Below are 19,798 nucleotides of genomic sequence, written 5' to 3' on the forward strand. Positions count from 1 at the left end.
CAAATAGATTAAGTTAGGGTGAGAGGTGTGGTGCAGGCTTGAGCCAAAGTCTGGCCCCAGAACCATGGTACAGGTGAGCAGAGTGCGGACACGAGGAAGGCCACAGTGTGAGTACTTTAAGGGGAGGGGGCGAGGGACGGAAAGCAGGCCAGCCAGCAACCCCCCCAGGAACCACCAGGAGCAAACAGGGAGATGCTCAACGCCATGGCCAGCTTCTCCTTCCTCTCGAGAATGGCCTCGGCAAAGCTGTGCTGGTATGCAGTGGACGCGCTGCAGGGAGAAGGCAGCATGTGCCCTGGGTCCTCAGGTCAACAGCTCGGTGCCGCCACTGTGTGGACACGTCTGTGAGGAGCGCGCTGAGAGCCAGCATGCCCCCCTTACCCACTCTAAGGAACTAGTCAGCTGAATGCCCCTGGCCAAACTCCACTGGTACGCAAACCCCAGAGAGAGGGCAGGAGGAGCCAGGCCAGTGCTCATGGGCTGCGGAATGATGAAGTTGCTAACCACCAGGTGGAAAGCTGGGACCCACAGCGCCTTTTGGACTCACGTCTCTTTTGCCTGGCATCCCCTGGCTCCTTGCCAGGATGCTGGCTCTTGCTGCTAGGGTCAGAAGACATAGGCTTTGCCCAAAGCAGGGCTACCTCTTCACATAGTTGCTTCACGGAGTGCCATGCAAAGGTTCTGTGAGGTGCATAGCCTCAGGGCGCCATATGCCACCCAAAGGGATTAAGGGTTCTGATGCCTTGCAAGAGTTCACCACTCCATGCGCGAGACAAGACGGTGACACAGACCTCAGCAGCTAGACACACATCCTCATACAAATGGCAGCAATTGGGACACCTGGGACATGAGAACTGTAGGCCTAGCCCCAAACTGGGACACTCAAAATTCCAGGAGACGGGGCTCAGGACTCTGGGTCACAATAGGACACCTGGGGAAAGGGACACTGCTGTGGGTGAGACATTCAAGGGGACAGTGTAGGTGATTTGAGGACTGAGGCCATAGGTTCTGGCGGCTACATGGTGGGGAACGGGGGAAGCATTGTACTGAAGATGCTGGGGCCCAGAACCAAAGGGGCCTGCACGTGCTAGGGGAAAGCTCAGTGCTGAGTGGCCACCAAAGAAGTGGAAGAGGCTTGGTTGGTCCTCCCAGGAAGGATCCTCTCCCAGCATCAATTCCATGGACAGAAACTGTGTCGAGGGAGGCTGCAGGCAGTTGTTCATACACTGGGCATGCTTTTGGGGAGCCTGGTGTGTGTGTAACTGGGGGAAGAGGGCCAGTGGGTAAATTCTGACCAGAAGACACTGTGGCATGGGAATAGAGTGGGGGTGGCCTGTCACCTTATGCACTTGCGTAAACACAGTTTTTGCCACCATACAAGAGGAATGGCTCCGAGCCCTCTCTCCCCATAGGCTGTGTGGTGAGAGAGGCCCCTATGAGAATACTTGGGGACAAAGTGCAATGGGACCCTGGGGGTTCCAGGGAACAGGTCTTGGCTGCCTTGGAAAGGTCACTGGGAGTGGTTCAGGGCTCCGTGGCAGTGCCGGGTAGGACAGCCTTAGAGTGGAAGAGAGGCTGGAGGCACAAAGCATACCCTCAGGACCAGAGGACTAAGAGAACCGGCGGGGACCAAGGGTGTTGGAGCCAGTTTGGGCGAGTGCATCTGGCTCATGTGGCCAGAGCCTCATGTTGGAGTGACTGGTAGGAAGACAAAACAGAGGTGCACGGCTTCACGACACACCAGCCCAAGACACCCCCACACAAAACTCTCTAGAAAGGGTTACATGAAGATGGCCTCAAGTACTGTGTGATCTTTATTCCATGAAAATCTTGAACTGAACACAAATGTCATCTTTACATAGGATGGTAATTGTACAAAGAATTAAAACGTTTTTGTAAAATCTGATTAAAACACTGATTCCTCCTCCCACGCCCCCCAAATCAAGGGAAGGAGACAGGACGGAGAGTAAGGGCAGGGAAAGGTAAGGAGCCCTAAACTGAACTAAGTAGTGTCTTGGCACAGCGGGCTCCCTCCCCTCAGCAAGTCCCTAGGACCCGAAGCCAGCTGGTGAGCTGAGGCCTGGCTGGCACCTCCCACTGCCCGAGCACAGGGTCTTCAGTAAGGAGAGGGCTCTGCTCTGTGCCTGGGGCACTGGGCACAGGTCAGAGTTGGAGTCTAAAGATCATGTTCTCTGCCCGATGAAAACCCACGGGCGAGAAGAACAGGATCCCTGAACAGGGAGGGTGTGAGGGCTCCGTAATCTTCGACTACAGTCCATGTACAAGTGTGTGGGAAGGGGTGGGGTGGCACGTGGCTGACACTGTGGGAATCCGGCTTCCATTTGTTCTAAGAAACTTCCCAGAAAGACAGTGCCAGCCACTTCCCAACTGTCCTTTGGGAATCTCTGGGCATAAAGACCCCTGGCCTCAGCTAGACCAAGCTGTACTGGGAACACATCAGGCACAGGCCAAAGGGCAACTCAAATTAGTCTGTTTGGCAAAGAGTGCTTGGCTGGAAGTTGACTGGCCAGAGGACCAGAGAGCAGCCTAGACCTCCCAGCATTACAGCAAGACCCTAGAGGCTGGGTGTGCGGGTGGGAGGCTAGAGCTAGAACCCAAGGCCAAGGCCAGTCTGAGGCAGCAAGAGCTGCTTGGGCCTGTGGATGGTGAACTGCACCTCTTCAAGCCAGCTCCAGTTCCAGAAGGCTGGTTTCAAGATGCCAGCAGATGGCAAGGTCTTGAAGTATGCGCAAACTATATTAAAAAAAAAAAAAAAATTCCTTTTAAGGCTGATGCTGTTCCTCAGGGGACTTTTCACTCCAGGCAATTTTCTGCTAAGATGCTGGATTCATGACCAAAAAAGGGCCAATATTTATTTTTAGAGCACAGAAGCCTCGTCAGTGCCTCTCAGAGGGCTTATATGATGCGGCCACGCTGTCCTGCCAAACTCCCAGCAGAAGCCGTTATTCCAGGGGACTAAAACAGGAGGGTGCTCGCACTGGCCATGTCCCTCAGAGATGTGCCGGGAGCTGGCTCTAAGGGCTTTGATGCCCTTACCACTGACCATTCAGTGCCCTGGATTTTAAGAGCTCTTTCTCACCTACTAACCCAGACACTGACACTACTGGGGGCAGAGATGATGGGCTCCCGGGGCCAGGTCACAGCCGCCTCCCCGAATGCCCTCACCAGTGGCCACCGCACTGCAGCCTGCTCCTGTTCACCTGGAAAGGACAAAAGGCAGCCCAGGAGGTCCTTTCCCTACGCAACTTTAGAAGAGGCTAAAGAAATTGGGAAAATGCCCAATAGGCAACCACGGGAACACAAAAATGGAAGGCCTCCAGGGGCTGTGGGTCAGCTGTGGCTGGTGATAGCCTTCGGCTGATGGAGCTGCAGGGGCCACTAAAAAAAGGTGTGCCGAGGGACAGCCCCCATTCCTCACTTGGGAAAGCTCTAGGTATTAGTGTGTTCTTTCTTCCATAGGATGAATGAGATCTCCTCTGGGATCTACATGTCACTGCCAGGTCCAGGAGGGAAGTGGTTAGGATCCAGAATCCCAGAAAGAGACAGAGGGATGAAGAGAGAGATAACATACTTGTGATGGGGCCTTGCACATGAAGCAGCACCACACGCATGCGTGTGCAGCGAGATTGTCATCACTCTGGGAGAGCCACCCACCCAGAGGAACCCAGACGACCAGGGAGGCTGGGCGGGACAGCCGGGCAGTCTGTACACAGGAGGCCCGGGCGGCCAGCCAGGCAAGGCAGCCTTCCCGGAGGCGGGACTAGGCGTGTGCTGCTCTGATGGACATGACTAATGCACCCTGGGGACAGGCCCAGGGCTCTGAGGAATTCCATAACTTGATGGAGTCCTGTCCCTTTCACAGAAGAAAATGGACTTAAGCTAGAGCTTGCTGGGAAGGAATCTGGAACTGAAGACCGTTTTATTAAGAGTCCGTGTCCAATGATTAGGCAGGACCTACATAGAGGGAAAGAGAAACCAGTGTGAGAGAAATGGTGTGGAATGTACCGTTCCAAGTCACAAGAACAGAAGAACTGCAGACCGAGCCAGCCTCCTGTGCCCTGTTCGCTGACAGGACACCAGAGAACGGCGCCGGAGACTAGGAGCCCTGCCCAGCCTGGCCAGCTGAGAGCAGGGACAGACCCACCTGCCCGTTACAAGGGTTATGGACGTCTTTGAAACCACCCATGCACGTTTATGCTTTTAGATAAAACTGCTTCCAGGATTGGGTCCCATGTACACTCTAAATGTACAATAGCATCTACTTTACCAGTCTTTTAATGTGAGATCTCTTCCTATTCTACTTGCCTGTCCTACCAGCCTGGTATTCGATGCCATCAGGCCCCACTAACTCTGAGCTTATTCCCCTGGGCCTGCTTTGCTGCACTTTGTCCATCTCAGGAAGGTGATTTGGCTCTACTAAGGACTTGGGGAGAGGGAAGAAAAGATAGGGGCTCTCGAAGGTAGCATCTACAACTAACATCTCATTTCTGCATTCCTACAAACCCCAAGAAACAAAACAGTGAACTATAAAAAGAGAATCAGTTACAGACACTGTTAAGGGGGGTGGGGCGTAGAATAAAATAAAAACAGGCCAAGGAGGAAAGTCGTCCTTTCTTTTTCTGGGACGTGGGATTCAACTCCCCTCGACCAGCCAGAAGCATAGGGTCATTCCCACCCAAACAGCAGAGCAGATGCCTCTGCCAGAGTCCCGGATGCACGGACACTGACTGCATTCCCATGGCCTCCCAGTGCATGCATGGGAAAAACCCGCCCACTGGCTCAGCCTCTCACCCAGGGCACATTCCACAAGGCTAGCCCCGCCCCAGAATCCCGACAGCTGCATGTGGGTGTGTGAGGGGTCACCTGGCAGTGTGGGCAGACTGGTTACAGCCCAGTCCTCCAGGTCTCTGCCTACTCCCCCACCCCCACCCCCACCCCCACCAGGGACCTCTCCACTGCCCCGAGAGCAAGCGGCACACCCTTGGAGCAGGCAACAGCAGGTCCCAAGAACAGACTGGGACCAAGTCCCTCAGAGACTCTGTGGGTTAGAAGCTGAGGCTGGTTGTCTGGGAAAAATGCCCCATGGCCTCTGCCTGCACTTTCCAGCTCAAATCTTTCCAAAACATAAAGCATTCCTTTCCCCCTGGAGCTATTAAAAAACACCCACATGCTTCAATCCTGGGAAAAGGAAAAGAAGAGACTAAAATAGCTGGAGTGTGCTCCAGCTGCAGCTAGAAGACCAGGCCAAGCCCAAAAGAAATACCCCACAACGCTGAACCTAGGTCCCAGCCCTGGTAGTCGATGCCAAGGGTTGCTCCTAAGAGGGACACAAGTTGTGTGTCCACCCCCACCCAAAATGAGCCAGACATCAGCAATATAATGGAGGGAAACAGGATGAAGAATCCTGGGACATCCCGGGCCCCCTTAACTCGCTCGACAGGATCCTATAGCACTGGTGACAGGGAAGCCGCAGCCACCTGGGACAGCAGTGGAAAGGGAAAACTGGGGCACCTTGAGCCTGCCTAGATAAGGTCTACAGATACCTTAGGGCAGTGGGATGCTGACACTTGTACTCACTCTGTATTCCCAATACTGAACTCTCAAGCAGATTCACACTTGAAGTTAGAGCTGGGCTCAGAAAATGTGGTGGAAGAGGCTAAAAGCTGTGCTGCTGAGTGGGGATCATGTGCCAGAATGGGACTGGGCTGGGAAAGCTATGCCTGCCCTCCTCCCCTATTCTGTGAGCACACCACCTCCTTGAACTGCAAAATGACCCCGAGGACCAATCCCATGCCCTGATCTGTCCTCAGCATCCTTATCTGTGAACAGCAGCCAGAGGAAGGGTCCCCAAGTTAGTGCCTCTGCTCGGTTTCTTTTGGTGACTCATGTCTCGGGGCTGTATCGGCAGAACTCTTACTTAATACAAGTGACAAAATATAGGTCCCTTCAGGAATTTTAGCTCCAATACAAATAAAAACACAAGGAGGGAAAACCAATTTAAGCCCCCAAAGACCAAGTAAAATACCTCTAATATGCCTGCCCCGGCAAAACCACCTGAAACTGGTTGCAGAAACCGGGGCTGTCCGGCTCCATGGACCCATCATGAGCAGCTGCTGGGAGAGCTGCCTGGGAAGTGAGTGCAGTTTCCTGTGAGGGATGGGTGGCAATGGTTGTCCTCAGCGGTTCATCCCATCTTGGGACCTGGAACATCTGAGCCACAGGAACACAAACCCACAGGATGGGTCCTTCCTGAGAGCAGAAGCCCCTACTGGCCCAGAACAGAGCTCTCCAGTACAAACTTGTGGAAAAGGAAAGCCAGGACCATTAAGGCAAAATGAAGACTCACAAACCCAAAGTGGGAAGGGTGCATGGGAAGAGGGATAAGCTGGAGTCAGGCTGGTTAACCAGAGCCCGAGTTCCTGCAGGCTGGCAGCTCGGAGACTGTAAATCTCATCTTCCTTCCCGCCAAGACAGCTATTCCCAGGATTCTCAGATTACTTGTTGCACAATCTTTCCACTTTCTTTAAAGGAGGGGAAAATGTGAAGGGGGGGGAAAAAAAAAAAAGAAAAAGAAAGAAAAAACATGTTGGCAACAGGAGAGAGCTATTGAAAATGCCGTCATGGTCACCCTATAAAGACGGCAGCAGGACAACTCGGGAGCCTTGGAGTGGTCTTGCTAAGCTTGAGGGGTAGGGGCAAAGGCCAGTCATAGCCCCCTAAGGTACCACATCAACCAAAGTAGTTCACACTCAGCCAAGCTGGCTGATTTAATGACCAGGCCGCATACCAATTTTAGCCTTTAGTGTTTTCTTTTGACCACTTGAATCCTTAGGAGAAAGGATGAGAAACCCCTAAGAGTAGCAGCCTGCTAGGAACCCCAGAGTGAAGGCAAACCCTAGGTGTGACTGGCACCCAAAGTGAGAAGTCAACTGCTACCGGGAATGCTGTTTGGGCCCAGGAATACAGCCATTCACCCAGCAGAGGGCAGCAGCCTGGCTAGGCAGCCTTTTCCAGGACAGAAGCATGGGCTGTGGGCGCCCCCTGCTGGTTAATGGATAAAAATGGAACGGGGGGAGAGGGGGTTTTGATGGATAGAAAAAATAAAGTAAAATAAAGGATGGTGACAAAGGTGACCTGCAAGCTGTACACATTAGCCTCTGCATACAGTAACACCTCAATAAATACAGAACATGGCCTAATGAATTCCTTCTCATTTGGGCCCAATGAAAATGAGGTAATTCAGCATTTGGAGCCTCAGGAAAGCCCTCAGCACCCTCTTAATTTCCCTGCAGGCGGGTTCTCCACTCACTTGGAAAGTCTGGTGCCATTACTTAAACAGGGAAGGACAGTGACAAGGACCAGAGGCCCTAGTCCCTAGCTTCCCCTGACAGAAACAGACTGAGCCCACAAGAGGAACCTGTGCATGCAAAGCCTCAGAGCAGCATCACTTCCCAGATGCTGTGAATGATCGTCAAATCTCCTTTGTAAAATAAGGTCACATTATTTATATGAACCGATTAAGTGGAGCTTATGGTTTATTTCCACTTAGAATAAAATACCAGAGACAGGATAGGTCCACAAAAGAAAATGCTTTGTTGTCCACACACGTTCCCCACTGTGGACATGTACACTGCTGCTTGCCTGGTGGGACATGCTGAGGCCCCAGGACCAGCTCTCAGGTAGTCTGTAGATTGTCTGCTCAGCAGTGGCCACCCCAAGGAAACAGCTGGCTCCATCTCACAGCACAGGCTGGTTGCCAGGTTTCTTCCTTAGCCTCTCTGGGTAAGTCTGAGCTTCTGCTCCCCTGAGCATCATCAGGAAAGCACACAGCTGGAAGAGGGCCTCCCTCCCGCCATTGTGCAGCTCCCAGCTTCTCCACTTGCCCCATACCTCCAACACTGAAACTGTTGCTCAGGTTGGGCACATGTGCAGGCCCATGGAGCATAAAGAGGAGGACTGTTAGAGGCACAGGACTCCCACGTCCAAGTGTGCGCAGTTAGGAGCCACCAACATGGCAGTGAGCACACTAATGAGGATGGCAGTGCCCCGGTCTGGGGACAGCAGGGCTGAAAGTAGGCTGCTCCACATCTGCCGAATAAAGCACATTACCTGGGATGGCCACACTGTATGTGACTTTGATGCAGGAAGACTGTGGAGCTGTGCAGGGTCACACTAGGATCAAGGCCAACACCTGGGCCCCAACACCCAATATCCTCACCAGTTTTCCCCCACCCCAGTTCTGCATTGCCAATACCTTCAGCCACTTGTGTCCTCCTAGCCCAGGCCATGAGGAGACCAGGATGCCAGGCTACCCAACACCCCAGTTAGAGTTACAATAATGGCCAGGCAATTCTTACGACCATCACATAGGACAAATGGTGTTGAACACAGGGAGGAGTGGGCCAAGATGCTGAGTAGGACCCTAACCTGTTTCGGAGTCTTCACTGTCAGAGGAGCTGGACTCGCTGGTGCTCTCAGACTCAGAGGAAGAGAAGCCCTTCATCTTGGAGGAGCCAGCAATCACATCTACTTTCTCGGCTGTAGTAAAACAATAAGAACGGCATCAGGCAAGGCCCAACCCTGGGGCTGCTCTTAATACAAACTACTCTGCTGCCTGGGGGAAGGGCCAGGGGCAGTCTGTGCCCCATAAGCCAGAAGGCTCCTGACAGCACCCTAGCCCCCAACCAGCCCCATGTTCCCCAGTGACAAGATGCTAACTTACTGCCTGCTAGCCAAAAACTCAGTTAATTCTGGAATTTCAAAAAGCTTGCCCTGCCCCTGACCAATCTCTCAGAATCCCCTCTGCAGTGTTCATCAGGACTAAGAAACAGGAAGGAAGGAATTCCCTATGAGAAGGACCGTCAGGCTCAGGCTTCCTCAGTAACTTTCTTGACAGTGAGTGAAGCGGCCCAAGGACCCCTGGAGTCAGTCTGGGACGGAATGAAGACTGCATACAAAGCCCTGCTAAGGATCCTAAATCCTACTGGTCTTCAGACAAATGCTGAGCCAAGACAAGGCATTTGTAACACGAACAAGCTGCCTGGAAGACTCAGAGAGAGGGGGCCATGCTGAGCTAGAGGATGGCAGGCAGGGACAGAGCTACCCGAAGACTCTCCCAGCCTCAACCCTCAGAGGCACCAAAGGGTGAGGTGAAGGGGCACTGTGTGTGTGGCTTTTGGGGAAAAAGACTTCAAAAGGCCGAAGATGAAAACAACTGCTGCTCAGAGCAAGGCTTAGAATACCAAGGTGCAGGTGGGCCCCAGGTGACCATCAACCAGAGAGGTCAAAAAAGGCACTGACAGCTCAGCGTTGAGGGCCATGTCACAATCCCCCAGAGGTATCTATGTCAAAGCAAAAGCTGCATCTGGAAGAGAGTCACCTGAGGTGCCCACAGGGCCTCCCTGGTGGAAGGGCAGGAAAAAGCAGTTTGGCCAACCTTCTTCTAACTTGGGACCCCCCTCCAACCCTCAAGCCCCGGGAGAACCGAAGGGCACCTTGAGGTTTCCGTTTCTTCCGCAAACAGGAGGTGACGTAGCGCTCCAGTTCCCGAAGGGTGGATGGCTTTAGGGTCTCGAAGTCGATCTCAATCTCATCGGGGTTGGAGTTCTTGAGTGAGGGCTCCCTTGACTGGATGATGTGTACCACTCGGCCCAGCTTCTCACCAGGGAGCTTGTTGATGTCCAGGCTGAGCTGGCGCTTCTCCTCATAGGACATGGGCTTGCACTTGTCCTCCTCCTCTGACTCGTACGCTGGAGGAGGCTTGTTCTTCATGGGCACCGGCTCCTTCTTGCTATGTAGGGACAATGCAGACACTGTCAGGAATGGGTACCCTGGGAAGCTGGGGACCTGTTCCACTCCTTCACTGGAATGGGTCCTTTCTATACCCCCACCCTGCTGGTCTTCACTGTGAACAGGGGAGCTGCTGTGGCCTGTCCTTGCCATCTGCACCATGCTACCTGTCACGCTCTCCCCCCAAACCTGGAGAACGCCAAAGGCTGTCCCTGCGAGAAGAGCAGGGGTAATCAACCTCTGACTGGGGCAGGCTAGGTCCCCATGGGGCATTAGGGTGGCACAGACCTTGTGTTACTGTTGCTACTGTTGTTTTTCTTGGTCTTTTTGGGAGGAAGTTCCTTGGCTTTGCTTTTCTTATTCTCCTCCATTTCCTCTTTCTTTTTGTGCTTTTCTTTTTTCTTTTCCTTCTTGTCTTTCTCCTTTTTCTTTGGTTTGTTCTGCTGGGGCTGCGAGAGGGCTGCAAGCTGCTCGTGCACGGCTTTGAGCTATGGAACATACAGGCAAGACACATGCCTATCATACTGGTCTTGGCGAGGACTCCCAAGTATCAGGGCCCGGGGACGAGGGAGGGAGCTGGTACACAGCTCGCTGACCTGCCATCCCATCAGATTTCTAACGTGCCCATGCCCACCCCGGCCCTGGACTCCAAAGGTGCCCAGAGCGACCACCTAAACTGACTGGGCCCAGGAGGAGGATCCCTAGGAGACTGGGCAGGAGTGCAGACACAGTGGGCAATAAAGGCCCAATGGCCAGCTTGCAGAGCGACCATCTAGCTCCTGGCTTGGCCTCCTTCTACACAATAAAAGGGTCCAGAAGCCTCCCTTCTGCCCAAAGAGCAGCCATCTCTCCCCATCTCTACCTGTGACATACATGTGTATATTTCAATATGCCCGTGATCTGGCACAATGGCACCACTGGGCATTCTGCTCTTGCCAGGCCTCAGAGCCGCAATCATCTCTTGGAGACCTCTGGGGAGAATGCTTGGCCCATGGATTCCGGGGGAATTAGGATGGAAGTGGTCATGCCCTCACCTGCTCCTGGAGCTCAGCTAGCCGCTGGGCTCGCTCCTCCTCAGAGTCATCAGTTGAGCTGTCACTGTCGGAGGAACTATCGCTGCTGCTGTCACTAGATGAGGGTGGAGCCACAACCTTGGTGGGAGGTGGCACCACAGGGGAGGACACGGCCACCATAGGCTCCTCAGGCTCGTCCGGCATCTTGGCAAAGCGCATCTCGAATACATCCTGAGGGGTAGGGAGGTGGGGATGGGGGAAAGCCAAGCCCGTCAGGGCTGCTGGGTTCCCAGGCATGTAGGGATAGCCAGGCTGTGGCCCAGTGTGACCATAGCTTCACTGGCTGCTGGGGACAACTCAATAGGAAGTGAGCAGGAAGATCAGAGAGCTAGACCGATGGTAACCCTTTCCCTGCCACTATGGCAAGACGCTGGCTAGGGCTCCCTGACACCAATTCCAATACTCTCTCAAATTTCATGTTGAGGAGAAAGGTGCTTCTGACACAGCCTGGCACACAGTCTAGGTAAGGACAAGGGACATAGATTGCAGGAAGCAGACAACCACTGAGGATCCTTGATAAATGGTGGGCTGAGACCAGGACCCACAGAAAGAGTGCTTTAAGGTTCTTGTCAGATTGGCACTCAGTCAGCACATCCCAAGGGAGCCTTCTAAATACTGGGACTGGGCACCAGAATACAGCCGTGACCAGCGCAGGAGGCTCTGCCTACCTCTAGTTCACACTCCTGCAGGGAGGGTGTGGGACCCGAAATTTTAGGGAGTGTACCGGACAGAGCAAATAGCATGTGCAAAGGCCCAGCGGTGAAAGTGCACTCAGCAGAGCCCTCAGCCAGTGAGGAGGTCAAACCCTGCTGCAGAAGGCACATGGCTGGGTCTGCCTCCCCACTCACCAGATCACCTCTGGGGCACATAACTGAGCAGATCCATGCCACTGGCTAAGGTGTCTCGAGTATGCCAGGCAAGTTAAGAAGTTACAAGATAGTGGATGTGGACATGCTGAGGATAAGCTACAGGAGGGTGCCAGCTTTGTGAGGTGTAAGCACCTGAGCAGAAACCACAGGACTGCTAAACTTGAGATCACACCTTAGGAGACTCTGATACCTTACAATCCGAAGGTCAAGGAATCTGATGGGACTATGAGGTCATAGCTCGGGGGGGCAGCAGCCCTCCCTGAGCACCTAGCAATCCAGCACATGCTGCCTCACTAATTAGCCGGCAGGTCCCATCCTACCTTGAGGGCTTCATTATCATAAATCCAGTGATGACCCAGGACAGAGGACAGAAATGGAAGCAGGATATTGGGATCTGCTTTAAGCCCGGAATAAGACAGACAGCATGGTATCTCACAGGATGGAAGGGGCCTTCCCTAAGTGTGAAATGATCCCCCAGGGAGCAGTGTGGCCCGGAGGGCCATGGGATTGAGCTCCAAGACTGTTGTTTCAAACTGGAGCGCACTTGACAGAGCCATCTCATGTCTCTGGAAACACAGCTCCAGTTTCCCCTCCCCCTGGGCAGCAGGGCAGGCAGGCATCCCACACAACTGTGGTGCTGTCACCTCCCCTCCAGACTACTCAGTGTGGCCTCCCCTGAGGCAGCTCCTTTTCCAGGAAGGCCTGAACTATCCCGAAGCAGGTCTAAAGGATATGGAGAAAACAGGATGAATAAACAGAGACCACCATCCAGGCTGCCAGGGAAAGGAAGCTTCACACAAGAGCAGAGACCCCTGTGGCGTGAGAAAGATCGTCTCTACCCAGGTCCCTGAGTGATTTAAACAAACATCTGGAAGATTTAGGCCTCCTGCCAAGAAGCAGGGGCAGGTGAGAGAATTGTGTCCAACAAGGTGTCAGGGCATCAGGACCCCATGAAAGGGGGAGAGCAGCATGCAGGGCCCAGCACCCAGTGCTACTAAGAGGTAACCTTTTACCAAATGGGAGATGCTTCATGCCACCTTTCTGTTGGCCCAGACTCCCCTGCCAGCTGCCAGGCAGCATTACTCTTGCCATAGGATGTCCCTGTTCTTCCGCACAGGTTTTGGCTGCTATGGAAATGGGGGGCAGGAAGAGAGATAGCATTTGTCCTGGTTTGTCTCAAGGTGGACCCAGCTTCCCTGCCCAGCATGCCATCATCTGCACCCTACCCCATGAATCTGGACCACATTGTGATTCTTTGCACCAGCAAACCACACTAGTTTCAGAACAAGTGCCTCCTTTTGCTAGTATGTTGACCAGGATCACTTAACCGGGCTGCATCAGATTCATGGAGGAAGCATACCCATCCCCCTTTTTAATGAAACAGAGATGTTTAGATGCTGGGAAACCGCAGTGCCCAAAGACCTCCAAGTGAATTGACTCAAAGCCAGGCAGCTGGAGATCCTTGGGGGGAGAGAGTATAGTCCAGCTCCATCTCAGCCAAGTCTGGAGTGCTGTGGGGTATGGCTACGTCCAAGGCACAGAGGGCACAGAGAGAGAAACAGAATACAGGCAGCAGGAGACCCACTAGGTGCCAGGTGCTAGAGATGCAGCCATGAGTGAGACACACACCCCTCAAAAGCTTTCTGTTTCTGGGATCTAACATAGAATACCAACACGTTTCAGTTCATTTTTTTTCTTACTATAAACACAATTGCATTCTACTTTATTTTGCACTTTTTCTTGAAATAAACAGATAATCCACATGGGTACTAAACATCCTAGTTACGTATTTCATAACAGAGAAGAGAGGGCAGTACTACTAATAGCTCTGGTCCTAAGTCACCCTCAGGCTCCTGAGAAACCTCAAGACCAGAGGTTTGTGACAATAGCTGCCAAGCCCAGAATTAAGAGGCTGGAAGAGGAAAACAAAGAAGATCCTTTTCCATATCACACTTCCCAGGTATATCCCAATCCTTGGGCACAGCCTAAGAGATGAAGGTCTCAAGACAGATTATAGAGGCAAACAAGGGTTTGGGCTTTGTTTCTCTCTCTCCTCTCTCCCTGCTAAGAAATCCAGTGATCTAAACCATGTTGATCCAGAAGAGCTTCGAGAGAAAGAAATAAAACAAAGCCCACAATACCATACAAATAGCAACTGCCTTTCTAAGAGATGTCAGAGAGCTTGCACTTCAACTCTGCCATTCAGCAGAGACCCCACCCTCCTCCTGGTATATTACTTTCAATAAGGTGACCCATACCTTGCATCAGACAAAGCAGGCTGGGGGTGGAGGTAGTCCTGTGCTGAGCTACCCATCTGTGTACTGCCAAGTCCAGCCTAGCCTGGTACTTAGAATCAATGTTTAGAGTAGGGGTGTCGAACTCAATCAGAGAAGGGGCCAAAATCTAAAATCCAGCCTAAATCGCGGGCCGAATGGTTTACTGAACAGTCATAAACTGCCATTGTGATGGAAACGCAGCGGAGTGCAGTGATGACAGCGCGGTGCGGGCCACATTGCAAGGCCTGGCGGGACGGATTTGGCCCGCGGGCCTTGTGTTTGACACATGTGGGTTAGAAAGAGGCTGCTGTGTGGCAAACGTATCAGTGGCCTTGCTTTGGGTAAAACCCGCTCTGAACGCTAGCGGCTTTGGCTTAGTGGATAGAGCATCAGCCTGTGGACTGAAGGGTCAAGGTTCCACTCCAGTTAAGGGCACATGCCCGGGTTGTGGGCTCGATCCCCACCCAGTGTGGGATGTGAAGGCAGCCGATCAATGATTCTTTCTCATCACTGATGTTTCTATCTGTCTCTCTCTCCCTCTCCCTTCCCCTCTGAAATCAATAAAAATATATATTAGGGGAAAAACAAACAAAAAACCGGGCCCTGAAAGCATGCTTATACCACTCCCAGGAGAAAAAAAAAAAAAAAAAAAAAAAAAAAGCAAAATACAGAAAACACCAACCTTAAAACAGGCACGAAAGTTAGGAAGATTATCTTTGGTACTGGCAGAGAACTTGTTTTGGTTTATCTGTTTGCATGAAGGCAAATAAAGTGTGTGGGAAGCAATCGGAGAAAAAGCTGCCCCAGTCCTAGGAGGAGGGTTAGGTGTTTGTCTATGGTGCAAAACTGCGGCCACTACTGCCATCTGGTGGCCACGTGTGAGAATTGCAGTAAAATGATAAAGCCTTGGGAAATGCTAAAGAGTAAACCAGTAGAAATGTGAAGAAAGCCACCACCACCAATAAAGAGAGTCCCTTTGCCTCCCCAAAACTAAGACAAAACAAAACCAGTCAGGTCCATATTAATACGTGGTTTTTTTTTCTACCCCAAGTGTTCTGGACACATTCTTTGAACCCATGGCAGCACCTGACTAGGACAGGGGCTAAGTGAAAGAACCGGGGAGACTGTGCCTTGGCTCCAGTGAAACAACATGTGGAGCTAACATATCTGGGAGGCAGGTGGCAGCAGGGCTCAGGTGACCTTCAACTGGAATAGACTCACAGGTCGCAAAAGTAGTTCCAAGTCCTGACTTCTGCCCTGAAAGTATTTCACAAGTGGTTAGAAAAGCCAAGTGTGAGGAAGCTCCTCCAGCCACCAGATGAGGGTTGGACATGGGGTGGGAGATGGAGCTGAGCACTTGCACCTTGTGTTGGCATGTGGCCTAACCCATGGTCTGCTGTGTCTGTCCCTAAAAGCAGAAGCAGCCTGGAGCCTTATATGTGTAATTTTAAAGATTAAAAAAATAAAAAATAAAAAAAGACAGCTTATAACAGTACTAAATATTGACTTTATTCTTCACAATTTAACCTCTGATTTTTCTAACCAAAGATTAATTGTTGCTATTTGTGTATATGTTCCCCTTAAACACACACCATGTGATACACACATTTATGCTGTTATCTGCTCCTCCATTCCCCGCACATCTACAGTGTGCACAGCCCAGGATCCACTTGAAGGGAACATGAATCCCATTAGGGCATTGTGAACACATGGGACATCTAAAAGCAGAGGCTCTGCAGTTGGAAGGCAGGCCAAGGCTTCAGGACTATAGTAAAGAAATGCCCAAGGTCAAGTAGTTACTTTAGCTCACAACTGTGACAAAGTGTCTACCTGGCAAGAGTGTCACCCCCCTCTCCTCCCTCCTGAGACAAGTCTGTTTTGGAGAAAAGACTGGCCATGAACAGCACACACACTCTTCTAATCAAGGTCAACCAAATGCAAGGGAGATGGGTGCTTTCAGTGGGTACCCCAAAATGCCCAAGATCCAAACCTCAACCAAGCCCCTTGCTTTAATCATAATGAAACGATCTCAATATGAAATATAGGTGTTATCCGGAGTCCACTATTCCAAAGTAATGTGGCATGCGCGAATAGCAAGTGACAGAGATAAAGTCTGCCGAGGCCAACAGAGGCCTGGCCTGCCCAGGAGCTTCCCAGAGCCTCACCTGGAGCTTTCGGGCCATGGCTACAACTTCGTGGTCAGGAGGGTTATACTTGTAGCAATTGGAGAACATCAACCGGACATCTCCACCAAAGTCCTGAGCATCACGGTACTCTCGGGCCTCCAGTTTAGACTGGAAAGAGAAGACAGGTTGTGTCTGCCCCTGCTGGTGGAAGGTAGCAACAGGGAGGGCTGCTAGCAGGAGCAAGCTGGGATTTAACCCAGACCATGGAGAGAGGTCATTACCATAGTTCTCAGTGCCAGGTGGAAAGGTAACACTCAACAGCAATTCTCAGGGCTGGAAATTGCCGTTAGGATGCAAACCCACCTATGTGGTTTTGCATAGGATAAGGGAGAAGTGGACATAGAATCCACAGAGGCAGAGCTTAAGCCAGAATTGAAAAGGGGGGGCTGGGCCCTGTTCTGACTAGGTGTATAAAACTTGTTTTGGTGACACAGGACAAAACATTGGTCTAAAGGAACACAGTTGTCCCCGCTGTGCCCACCCCATGTTTGGGTAGGCTTACTCCACTCTCAGAAGAAAAATGCAAAAACGCTTATAATAAAACCAGAAGGCCTCAGAATATGACAGCACTTGTCATGTGCCTCCTACTGAGGGAAGACAGCAAGGCCCTCCCCATGACACAGAGCCTGACAAAGTCAACAACCCCTACACTCTCTGGAGCATCTACTGTATGCAAGGTATCAGTGGCACTGGGCCCCAAGGCCAAAGAGGGCTCTTTTCCTAACACTAGGAAGCAGCACTGCTGTCAGACCAAAACTGCCACATTGTCTAGAAGCATGTCCCTACAGTTCCCAGAAGGGGGAGCTGCACTCCTTTGGGCTGGTGAGGCGGCTATAGAGCAGCTGGGGCACAGTTCTGGGGTCTTCCCTGGCCTCATGGACACCTGCTGGCCCACCTTGATTGTGCTCATATCCATGGGATGCTTGATGATGTCACAGTAGTCATGAAGGCCCAGCGCCTCTACGTCCACGGGCTTGTAGAAAGGCCAAGCATAGGCCGCATGCTTCTTGGCGAACATCTCCTTGAGGATGCCACTACAGCACTTGAGCTGCTCTGAGATCTTGCTGCTCTTGTCCAGTGCTGGGTGCTGCTGTGAGTCAGGCACATCCTTCTTTGGGGGCTTCACAGGCCGGCTGCTCTCCCGCCGTGGGCCCAGCTTGGTGGTCTTGGGCTCTGGGGGCAGCAAAGGTGGCTCATGAATGGAATCGATGGTAGTGGGAGTGGTGGTGTCTGCTTTCCTCTTAACACCCTTCTTTGTCTGCAGAAAGCACAGAAGAGATAAGCACAGTCAAGGGTGTGCTTGGCATTTCGAGCCCTCAAAATCACTTCTGAGACCAGGTCCTTCCTATAGTCCCAACCCTCTCAAGGAATAGGAATCCGTGTCCCACCACTCTGCTCTGCAGCTAGGACAGGCCCTGCTAGGGGTAGAAGAATGCATGACACTGAGCGTTATATTTGCTCATCAAAGACCAACAAAACATTCTGACCACAGCTTCCTACTCGTGGAGGATTCTCAGATCCGAGACTGCCAGTAGGCCACCTTGGAAGGCACGTTTCAGAAACCATTTAGCTAGCTTCTGTCAACATGTATGGTCTAAATCACAAATGGGAGGAGTCAACAACCTAAAGAGACAGTGCCTCCATTATGGGATCTTTGAGTCAGTAGCTTCTGGACTATGCTGACTTAATCTTCTCCCCCATCCCCCAACACTCACAAGTGCCCTTGGGAGCCAGGACACCCTCTTCATAAAGCACTGGCAAGGATGGGTAGCTATCTCCTGCAAGGCTCACTGCTACAAATCAAGGAGTAGGGGGTGGTAGGAGCACACCAGTGGTTGGGCTGGGCCACACACAAGCACATAAGGGACACTCACCTTCACAGGCTGTGGGGTGGCCGCAATGATGGGTGGATGGCTCTGTACAGGTTGAGGAGTTGGCGGGGGTGGGGGCTGAGGGGGCACAGGCGGGGGAGTCTGCAGTGGCTGGGGAGGCACCACTGTGACAGGGGTCTGGACAATAAGGTCTGGGGTGATGGTGGAGAAGGAGTGAGGTGTGGCCTGCACAGGTGGAGGGTTTTGCTGAGAGGTCTGTGTCTGTGGAGGAGTCGATGCTTGCGTTGTGTTTGGTACCGTAGAGACGCCAGGTTTTGCCGGCCCTACCAACCATAAAAGGGATAGGTGGTTAGAAGCTGTACCTGATACATGCAAACCAACCTCCTGGGGACATTGCCACATGTGGTGAGCACAGATCTTCATATATGTGGCACACAGTGCCACCATAGCAATCTGCCTAAGAGAAAACATCTCCAACAACCTAGACCTCAGCTAAGTCTGTCAACCTGCTGGGGAGGGGTGGAATGGGGTGGAGAGAGAGGGTTTGCTTCAGTAGTGGTGGGTGCATTGCATTCACACTTCCTGGGGATCTTGGCTGCAAGTATTCTCTTGGGCACAAAGACCCTTCATAAGCAGGGAGGCCTGGGCTGAAGGAGGAAACACACATTGAGAGTCAGCACCAGGACTGCAACTCAAGAGCAGAAAAATGTTTATTGGCAATTTTGGGGGGTGCTGTCCTCACTTCCAGAAGCACTTCCTCTGAGCAAGTGTTCCTGGTACGGGGCAGGCATTAGAAGCCATAGCCAAGGCTTCTGGAAACTGGCAAGCTCCCACTTTCCGGAGAAACAGAGAGACTGGCCAGCTGCTGCCTCCCTACAGCTGTGCGGGTGAGCCTGGATATACAAAGCCCTATGTCTGCCCCCACACACAGGCAGGTTCTGTGGCTAAGCGGTGACTTGAGACCATCTCTCCTTGGCTACCCCTCAGCATTGCAGGGTACTAACTCTGATTGCTCCCATGAAATCACCACTTCTGAGTGCAGTGGGAAGCCAGGTGATAGCTGGCTCCTGCAAGAAGCAAATAGCTTATAGCAAGCATCACCGTTCTGCATCCACCATGAACGGCAAGATGCAGAAGGCAAGGATAGGCACTGAGATAGGCAAGGCAGATTAAAAGTTCGGGCACCAAAAAACAGGCAGCGCTCCAACACAAGCACATTAAGATAACTCAGATAACAAACTCCCGAGACTCTAAGATTGGGTTTAATTAAAAATGCCTTTGGGCAGGTTAAGTTCTTTTCTCTAAAATGAAAAAGCAGACACTATCTATGGTGCTGGCAGGGTAAAGAATGAACATAATTTAAAAATATTTTAAAGAAGTTATACTTTCTTAACTGAAGCCCATCAAAAAAGGCAGGGCTCTACTTTGGGGGAGGGTTACACAGTCATGGGACCTGCTGGGGCAGGTCCACCACTGAACCTGGTCCAACCGTATCCAACCAGCAGCCATCTTCCTACCACTCCTAGTCTCCTACTGGAGTGGAGAGGGGCAAAAATTGGTCAGAAATGAAGCCATTTCCTCGTTAATTCAGTGTGGGGGCCCCTACCTGCTTCTTTCCTTCCACGTCCTCTTCCTTTTGCTGGAACTATCATGATCTCTGTTTCTTCTGTGGGCAGTTCATTGATTTTTTGCAAGAAGAGCTTTTCCAGAGCTTCTGCCATTAAGACTATGTCATCTCCAGGCTGGAAGAGA

At 51.9% G+C, this 19,798-nt stretch overlaps 1 protein-coding gene across 21 annotated transcripts in view; it reads right to left on the bottom strand.

Moving 5' to 3' along the window:
* Nucleotides 1-19,798, bottom strand: part of BRD4 (bromodomain containing 4) — an 89,699-nt gene that overhangs the window by 7,475 nt on the left and 62,426 nt on the right. For 15 of the 21 annotated variants that reach the window (XR_004984053.2, XR_006740142.1, XR_006740143.1 and 12 more), the window contains 8 exons: nucleotides 19,653-19,788; nucleotides 18,089-18,369; nucleotides 17,110-17,472; nucleotides 16,194-16,322; nucleotides 10,845-11,054; nucleotides 10,099-10,298; nucleotides 9,516-9,811; nucleotides 8,449-8,559 (listed from right to left, as the gene is read on the bottom strand). Coding sequence is in view for 16 of the 21 variants with exons in the window: in XM_045573567.1 (XP_045429523.1) it covers nucleotides 8,449-8,559; nucleotides 9,516-9,811; nucleotides 10,099-10,298; nucleotides 10,845-11,054; nucleotides 16,194-16,322; nucleotides 17,110-17,472; nucleotides 18,089-18,369; nucleotides 19,653-19,788 (1,726 nt within the window). In the remaining 5 variants the exon portion in view is untranslated. Of the gene's footprint in view, nucleotides 1-1,780; nucleotides 3,976-6,046; nucleotides 6,543-7,501; nucleotides 7,826-7,861; nucleotides 8,179-8,448; nucleotides 8,560-9,515; nucleotides 9,812-10,098; nucleotides 10,299-10,844; nucleotides 11,055-16,193; nucleotides 16,323-17,109; nucleotides 17,473-18,088; nucleotides 18,370-19,652; nucleotides 19,789-19,798 lie in introns of those variants that run through there. The other 6 variants (XR_006740144.1, XM_036415934.1, XM_036415933.1 and 3 more) reach the window with 6 other exon arrangements.

Source organism: Pipistrellus kuhlii, unplaced genomic scaffold (genome assembly GCF_014108245.1).
Source record: "Pipistrellus kuhlii isolate mPipKuh1 unplaced genomic scaffold, mPipKuh1.p scaffold_m20_p_52, whole genome shotgun sequence".
Taxonomy (NCBI): domain Eukaryota; kingdom Metazoa; phylum Chordata; class Mammalia; order Chiroptera; family Vespertilionidae; genus Pipistrellus; species Pipistrellus kuhlii.